Source organism: Alosa sapidissima, chromosome 6, assembly GCF_018492685.1.
Source record: "Alosa sapidissima isolate fAloSap1 chromosome 6, fAloSap1.pri, whole genome shotgun sequence".
NCBI lineage: Eukaryota > Metazoa > Chordata > Actinopteri > Clupeiformes > Clupeidae > Alosa > Alosa sapidissima.
In genome coordinates this window covers 35733050-35742238 of record NC_055962.1, presented here as the reverse complement: position 1 = coordinate 35742238, position 9189 = coordinate 35733050, and the positions used below count along the sequence as shown (strand labels likewise).

Below are 9189 nucleotides of genomic sequence, written 5' to 3'. Positions count from 1 at the left end.
AGTGCCTTGCTCAAGGTGGAAGCCGGGTATTGAACCGACAACTTTCAGGCTATTGCACGCTAGCCCAGCTCCTTAACCACTGCACTACCACCTCCCACAGATTATATAGTGAAGCGATTGGCGTGCAGACTTTATTTATAGTTAAAACATCATTACTGTGGCTAGCGGATTTCAATGCTTTCAATGCTCGCGGTTGTGCAATCTCACTGATGAGGTGATATTTTAATAATATTTCAAAACGAATGTCTACCTCAAAAGGGTACTGACTGTGAGTGCAAGGGGTTATAGTGGTTTATGAAAATGATACCTAGATAGGTGTCCTCTAAAAGCATCAAGCTAAGGCTTTTACATAATGCATCTGACCCAACTAATCACACACACACACACACACACACACACACACACACACACACACACACAAAAGCTACGCAATTCATGTCAGAGTTGCATACAATATTTGAAGCTGGGTTTTCATCTCCCAGAGGTGAGGGGGCTGAGCCAAATATCAGAGTTCCTAGCGCCCCCTAGCTATGAAAGGGGAATTGCTGTACTCATCTCTGTACAAAATGGAACCCTTTTCACTCTGCTCTACCACTAAAACTGGCTTCAATCAATACTGTGTTTTATTGTTTTAAATTGTGGGGAAAATGCCTCCACAATGTTTCCAGAACAAAGAATAAGCTGGTAAAGCTTTGTTAAATACACTGGAAACAAATCTGGAGAAAATCAGTTAGTGACTACCAAAAGCCAACCTTTGTGGAACTATTCATTTGAAGCCTATGGATAGGGACGTAATTATGGTTACTAGTGAACTGACTCAGAGCAGTTGACATGGTTCCAATCCCCAAAACAAGATGCACCGTCACCATCAGTGCTTTATCAAAATGGCATTCCTTGAAGTAAAAGTATTTCATAGCTAAAAGCACTGTTTGATCTCATTTTTGCACTACACATCTGCTACAATTATAAAACCCCTTAAGTACTAATCCTTTTTCCTAAATTTTGCAAGAATTAAACAATGAAATTGTAACTTCTTGAGTTCAAAACACTGAGCTTCTCATATCAAGTGCTGAGAGTGGGGCATCTGAAAGTATCAACAAAGGCTTCTTTTCTTGTCCTCTCACAGTGACTTAGCTGTTGTTGAAAACCAGACATTTAGCTGAAAATGTAATGTGCTCTTCATTTCATCACCATTTCTGAACAGAACTCTTTCAGGCTTGGTCCATGTGTCTTTAGAAGTCACTATTGGTGTGATGCATCTCCACTGCTGGAGATTTAATTAAGCAAGCTGTAGGAATTCACATTATCTGTCTGAAGGTTTGGCCAGATTGAACATACATAACAGGAACCTACATCTGATTGGATACTGAATAAGACACATCCATAAGTAGATATATTTATGCTCTTTTTCATCAAGGACAATGTCAGAGCCTAGTTAAACAGCGAATACTCAGCAAGTCTGCTTGTTAAAAATGGGATTTACTATAATTACATGACAGATATTCTCTCTGTGGGTCTCTCTCTCCCGCTCACTCTCTTCTCCACATCTCAATTATCTCGTGCAACATTTCATAGATTAACTTCCTGTATGTCACGAACAAAAAAGGGAATGGTGTTATGTATTAATTTCCTCAGCTGAGCCACAGGAAGCCTTTTGCCACAGTTGGTCAAGATCATAGTGGGGAATCAACAGTGTACAGGAAGCCAAATTTAATTATTCCGACTTCCACAATCCAATCCACATACTGTGAGTCATGGACAGACACTGCTCTGCATGTCGACAGCTCATAAATCTCTCGCAGGCCACGAGCTGGCAGTCCACATAAATCTCTGCCATTAGTTCAATTCATCTTGTGCCCAATTTTCCAAGACAAACTAGATGACCGGCCGGGCCAGTTCACAGTTCGTCTGATCATCTGACCACACATCTGTGGCCTGTCATTCAGAAGCATGTTTTCATGTACATTATATCTAATCAGGAAGCACCTGAATCTTTGGCCCTTTTAATGATACTGTATGTTATAAAAATCTCCTCTTCCTAGGATGATAAACAAATGAAAACAATTCAATGCATCATGAACATAACATGCGTTGTCAGTATTGGGCCCCTGTTCACCTGGATAGTATAAACTGCTTACACAAACACGTGCGATCCTAAGACACTGCGCTATAGTTAATTTGGGGACAAACAAAAACAAAGTCAACATTTTGTTGAGCATTACGCTAAAATACTCCAATTCATTTATTTTTTTTAATTAACTAACTGCATTGGTTTTGAGCGTTTCAATTGGAAACCCTCTAGGAGCAGGTTATAATGGTCTGTAGGAGGGATGGTAGCACTGAGTCAAATCTGCCTGTAACACCTCCAGCACAGCACAGCATGAGGCATATGATCCCGACCAGCATTCAGAGCCTCGGCTTCATCTAACTAAGGGCCAATTATCGACTAGTTCTGCTACTTCACAATCTCCCGCTATTTATTTGAACTGCAAGCCTCTCTTGGTCAGAACCTTTCACTTACACACTGATGCTTCGACAAAAATGCTTTCACTGCACTGGACAGATGGATCGTTCCAACCTTTCATCTGAATTGCGCGCTAACCACACAAAAGGACTCATGTATTCCATACCGTAAGGTGCACTCATGTTCGTCTATATGCAGCTGAGTGAAAAAAAGGTTTGCTCTGAATTGTTGAGTATGACAAATGATCTGTCGGTGGGGGGAGGAGGGTCTAACACTGGCTGACATTCAGCTGTGATGGGTGTTCCCCATCACCAGAGTATCAAAGGAGGCCTCTTCCAGACACTCAGACAGTCTTATAACACAACCACAAAACCCCCTGAAGCTTTTGCCACCCCCCCCCCCCCCCCAACACACACACACACACACACACACACACACACACACACACACACACACACACACACACACACACACACACACACACACACTCCCCTACAGAAACAATCCAATCATTTCACAGGGAGCACCTGTGGGATTTCACAGCCAGCAAACAATGGCTTTGACTGAAAAAAACAGGGCTGCCTGGAATGCCAGTTAAAAAACCTGGGACTGGGTATTATCAGAGATGACACTGTCTTGTGTCCACAAACAGGGCTGCGCCACAACCAAGAGGGGGGTCGGGGGCAGCCCAGCGGCACAGAACAAATGGCAGCAGCGCTACACAATGGAGGCCGGCTCTTCCCATGTGGTCCCAGGTTAAATGAGGCAAGTTTGAGGCATCACATGGTTCCGTTGAGGATTACTGGATTATGCAAGTTACCGTTTGGTGCGCTCACGGAAAAAAGGGAAGTCATCATAGCGGAGGAATGTGATTTCTGCAAAGAGTTACAGTCACAATGAGTTATGATCCTCAACCCAGTACCGAGGCAGATCCCAATTCAAAACAGAGACTGCCTTTTATTGCCCTTCAAATCGAAACATCAAGGGCTCTAAAATAACTGCCATCACCAGAGAGATCTGCCATACACAAACCATTGCAGTTATCTGTTACTGATGTTAAGTCAGCCGCAAAGCATTTTCTTTGACAGTCTGATAATCACAATCGAACATTGCTGTATGTGTCTGAATAGAAGCATCCAGGATCTAGTGACTGGAGCATTTCAAGTAAAGTCTTCCATTTTGTGAACTTCTGCTGACAAACTACTTTTATTTGCAGGCTTCCAATCCTGCTCTTTTTGCAGCTTTGTGGCCTGTAGTGTTGAAGCGCAAAGCTTTCTCCCAGTCTGAACAAAGGAACCAAAGGATCATGTTGCCTTCAGAAGTGTTCCCAGGATGATTCCTAACCGTGGTATTCTTGAAGACGGGCATCTTTCAACTTCTCAAGCTTCACAGAAGCTTGCTATGTGCCTCTTTGTAAGAAGTAGGTGTATGTGACACAGTTACATGAATCTCTCACCTCGATGATTAAAACCTCCAAACAGCAGCTTGTGTATGCAAATAAGCTGGCAAATGCAACATTATATTGCCTTCAGGCATAATATGCTGTTTTCAAAGTGAAAGTGTAGGCTACTGCAGATGTAGGCCCACTGAAATGTAAAAATCTTTGCACTTTCTGAAGTTATGCAGGTCTCAAGTTCACCATTACCAACCAACCAAAACAAAACAACCTTGGAGCCAAACAATGATCATGGTGATTCGAAGGCTGCAGCTGGCTACATTTTAATACACACACAAAAAACAACCAAGCAAGAACTTCAGCCAACAGAACAGAAAGCAAAATAAGGTTCTTACTTTGAGTATTCTTCGTTGTCCCTGTCACATCGGCCATCTTTATGTTTCTCCCAGTCTTTCCCATGCTTGCAGGTAGTCAATAAAATGATATCATCTCCATTGTGAATGTGGTAGAGAGCGTTTCTGGTCTCAGAGCCAATACCAGTGAGATACCTCTTCCCTTTAAAAACAAGCAAATATTTCCTCGATGGTGGAACATTATTGAGTGTCAAATAACCCTTGACCCCTCCTTTCTGGGGATGGTCTTTTGAAAAAAGCGGAATGGACACATCAAAGTGTGGCCTGAAATTATCCATATCAATGCTGGCCTTGGCTAACATCGCCTGGCCAATATCAAAGCCCAGCTCCTCTGTGTAGTCAGGCCAGGTGCCAGAGTACAAGTTGAAAATGAGATGGTTCCTTCCTTCGTTCCACAAAGGAAGGCTCTGGATTTTGGCCTTGACGTTGTGGACATACTGAGCCGAGAGCTGGTCCCTATCCAGTGTGTCGATGCTCAGCACAAACAGGCATGCCTCCTGCGGATCCGTGGTGTAGAACCGGGAGTCCTCGATGGCCGTCAGGATCTTCTGGTAGCTCTCGGAGATCTTCTCGCCATTGGCGGGCGGGTACAGGTACACCTTGAAGCCCCTCTCGCAGCGGGCGAAGTCGAAGCAGGTGTCCATGCGGCAGCGGCGGCTCTTGTAGATGTTGTTGCGGATCTCCCGTCGCTCCCGCGGGGAGGAGTGCTGGTGGATGACCACGGGGCTGCTGTCCTCCTCCTGCTCCACCCCATCCAGGTAGGTGCCCAGCGAGTGGCCCCACTCCGCCCAGCGCTGCCTGGGCAGTCTGGAACCCCCGCCGTGGGCACCGTGGGCCGCCGCGTACAGCTGCTGGTGGCTCGGCTGGTGAAACTCCCCGATCTGCAGTCCCCACAAGTAGGCAAGCAGAAGAAGACAGGCCCCCAGAGACACCAGCAGGTACCTCTTCTTGGCCTGCATGTGTGCAAGAGGGGCTGGCGGTGGTGGTGAGGGGAAGGAAGGTAGGAGAAGCAGGAAGGAAGGGGAGCTGGGTCCTCTTCTAGCCCACTGCACAAGCACTCATACCAGGAGGCGCATGCTTTCAGATAAGGGCTCCCTGGACGCACAAAAGCAGCTGCAGAGGGAAACACACACACACAGCTCTTAAGAACGTTGGTGTCCAGTTTCATATAAGACATTTGACAGTAAATGGAATTCATAAATTAGTCATGAATACTCTTAATAACAAAATGTTCATTAGTATGTACAGTCAATACTTATTTAAAGTGCACACTAGCAAGGAAGTGTAAAATAGAAATAACAGAATAATGTAGGTTTTTTCTATGCTAATAATGTAGGTTTTTTCTATGCTAATTCATTTTCTATGCAAATGTTTGTGTGAATCAGGGGTAACACTCCTTTATATATAACAGCCCCATCGTGAACCGGATGGAATATGACATTGAATATGAGGGGTTGTTAGTAACATTAATTATTCATCCTGTAGCACTTTTATGTCTACTGCTTGCATTACTGATAGGTTTCAGCTACCCTCAGGTTACTGTACCTTTCCTGAAACACCTGTGGGAGCATCCGTCGGTGAATGATGACGTTTGAGGAGACTCCAAAGAAAATGAACTAGATCCATATGACAGGTTGAACTAATTCTTCTTCCGAAATCTGGAATTCATTTTACCTTGTCAGAGTAGCAGTACAGTCGGTAAGCATAAAAGTTACTTTTCTGTTGATCAAGTGTTACTGTTTTACTGCCGTATGCTTGTACTCCATTGCACAGGCTTGTCATCCACTTTCAGTGATAACTATTTGTCTTTTGATGACAGCACTTGATTGACATGACATTCATCTGCGCGAAAGAAACCAGAATGTTGCCGTTCCATACCACATCCAGTTGAATACTTTGAACTGTCTGCAGTGCTTGCACTACCTCCGATGTCGTTGAGATGATGTCCAAGAGCTTTATCCAAAATACCGCCTTCTTGATCAGGAATGCATCAAATGGCCACGTCGTTCCGAAAGACAAACATTTCCATTCTCCTTGCCACACACCATGTGTTGTCATCTGTTTGTGCGTCCATGTTCATGAAACTTTCAGACATGTTACGTTATCCACGAAACAGTTCGCTGTCGTTATGACACGTGAACACTGAATATCTTGACAACGTTATATTTCACATTTATTGTAACAACAGGCATACCTAGACGTAACATTAGATGTGTGTGCAATCAGTTCCGTGCACTGTGGCTTGAGTGTTTTTTGGCACTGTCACTTCATTACCGCGAAATCTGAGATCGTCTCCATTACTGAGAGCTCGGGCGCTTCTAAGAGAGCGGTCTGTAAGGCGCATATTCATCATAACATATTAGAGAATAAATTCCTGATCTATATCTTAAAACTGCGAAACTGTTGTTGTAGTGCCACGGTGGCATAAACCCCTAAACGCGTTTGGCGTGTTCCTCATGGTCCCACTTGTTCGCCTGCGTCCATTAGGTACTTGAGGGGAAAGTTAACGGTGTTGATGTCACCTGAGCGACACCCGTCTCCAGCCTTTCAGTCCTATCCATGATCACCCAGCAAGTCCGCTTGACATGCCCATACATGCAAGAAAATGCAAGGACCTTAAAGAACGCCTGTTGATGTTTAATCCAGGTAGACCAGGCTATGTTCCTTTACAGTCCGACTGTTCTGAATACGGGTCCAGATGAGTTTGTGAATCCGCGCAGCATCCCTCTTTACTTCCATTCAGAGCCAGAGCACCATGCGATGAAACCTCCCACAACTGCGCCTCCACTCCCCGTTATTGGTAGAGGATGCTCATTGAGCGATGGTAATGGGTGAAGGGCGCGTCGATCATTTAGGGAGGCGTAGGCTGCATCGAACACTTGGGTTAGAAAGCCTGCGGCCACAAGTTAACAGGGGACACTGACCACGTCTTCTTTGAACTGGTGACAGTATCACAGACATGTGTTTAGCTATGTATGCAGAGGGATGAGCCTCTTGGATCATTTTTTTCCAATGTGAGTTATGCATACATACTTACAACTTAGTATACTCACAAATTTTAAAGCACGCATACATAAAACAACGAAAACTAACGTTTTGATGCCTCCTGCCTGGTAGGCTACGTGGTTTGCTTCTGATAATAATAACAACAGAACAGCCATGTTTGTCACCACTGCAGCTGCTTACAGGACCTTGCCTACCTGATGAAAAGTCTTAAAATGTCATTTGAAAAACAGCTGTCAGAAGGTTCATAAAGGGTACACTCCTAGGGCAACGGATTGTTCCACTGGCAGAAGAAAGGGCGACAATTAAGTAGCCTGCAATTAGGCCTACGGGGTTGTCTTGACGGGAAAACCCAATCTCCTATTCGACATGCTGTCGTAAATGCTTAAATGTTATTGTCTATTTGTTTGTTTCAAGAAGTCAACTTACATTTTTGCATAGATCATATGTAAGAAATAGGTTTGCAAGGGTTCACGTCCTTATTTCATCAGCAATATACTTTAAGCTACGAGTTCTAATTGTTTATATCTCGGTACTTCTCATTTTTGTAATGAACATAAATATTTGCATGAATGTTTGGTTTAGCTGTCCCCTCTATCGCGTGATAAAGGATGCCACCTTGTGGCCCCGAATATAACAGACAGACAAATCCAAGAAACGTGTCAGGTGGAAACCTTTTTTTCCCATACTTGTCAATGCATTTTTACATAGCCTATGGGACAATACATGTTACAAATAGATAACACAAATAACAGACTGAGATGTGTGTGTGTGTGTATCTGTGTGTATCTCTGTGTGTGTGTGTACGTGTGTGTGTGTGTGTGTGTGTGTGTGTGTGTGTGTGTGTGTACTGTATGAGAGAGAGAGAGAGAGAGAGACTGTGCTCATGCACATGCCTGCATGCATGTATGGTTGTGTGTGCAGTAAAATTATTTATAGGTACGATAGTGCAGGTTGAAGATTGTCTTCCTCGGGGCATTTACTCAAACAGCTTTTGACCCTGCTAGTATTTTAACTCCATATCCCAGTCATATATCTGACCACAGCCAAGAACGGAGGACAGGATCTAGTCCATGGGGGCTCACTTCCTGTAAACAACCAAATCAAATTAGAAAGACAGAGACTGAGAGACAGAGAGAAGAGATGCCTTGTAAGATACACAATAAATGTTGTCAATTGTCATGCATTCAACATGTCTTCATGGGTCCACGTGTGAGAACACGGATGATCATTTTGTAGGGTACGTGGCCACAGGCTTTTGGAATGTATATGCGCAGCAAAGAGGCCATGCGTGGTACAGATGAGCATAGCACTTTGTGTTTAAAGTATGTGTGAACCCAGTCACACCTCTTCGCTTTAGCGGTCATGCAAAAGAAGTGAATACTTCAGTTCACTGTGAAATGTAACCATTTTTAGCCCAGGATCACATCATTGGCGAAATGTAAATGGACACGGGCAGCTGACCAGCTATCACACTGTAATTGAGAGGCAAGAGTGTGTGTGTGTGTGTGTGTGTGTGTGGCTGGCTGTGTGAATATGTACTGTGAAATGTTATGTGTGTTGAAGTGAAAATCTCATTTTCACCTCACATTCCTCTCTCCTCTGGCTTCATTAGGCTCATCATGCCTGCTCAGCTGCGATGCGCTGAGGTGACTGTGTCTGTCTCTGCGGATCGGCAAGTGTGTGTGTGTGTGTGTGTGTGTGTGTGTGTGTGTGTGTGTATGTGTTTGTTCTTGTGTTTGTTCTTTTGTGTGAATGTGTGTGCTGTGTGTACATGTGTGTGAGAAGGACAGATGGAGTGATTGAGAGAGAGAGAGCGAGAGTGAGAACTCACAACTCACAACTCAGTTAACTCAAGCATTTTAAAAAATAGCCAGAAAATAGCCATAGCATTGGCAGCATCAGTATGGACA

General features: G+C 44.1%; 1 protein-coding gene across 2 annotated transcripts in view; it reads right to left on the bottom strand.

Annotated features, from left to right (window-relative positions):
• The window catches only part of LOC121711925 (exostosin-1), a 241523-nt gene extending 234528 nt beyond the window's left edge, over positions 1 to 6995 (bottom strand). For both annotated transcript variants that reach the window (XM_042095810.1, XM_042095811.1), the window contains exons 1-2: positions 5819 to 6995; positions 4256 to 5386 (exon numbers count right to left, since the gene is read on the bottom strand). In XM_042095810.1, the coding sequence (XP_041951744.1) occupies positions 4256 to 5232 (977 nt within the window). In that variant the 5' untranslated portion in view covers positions 5233 to 5386; positions 5819 to 6995. The remainder of the gene's footprint in view (positions 1 to 4255; positions 5387 to 5818) is intronic.
• Between the last annotated feature and the right edge of the window lie 2194 nt (positions 6996 to 9189).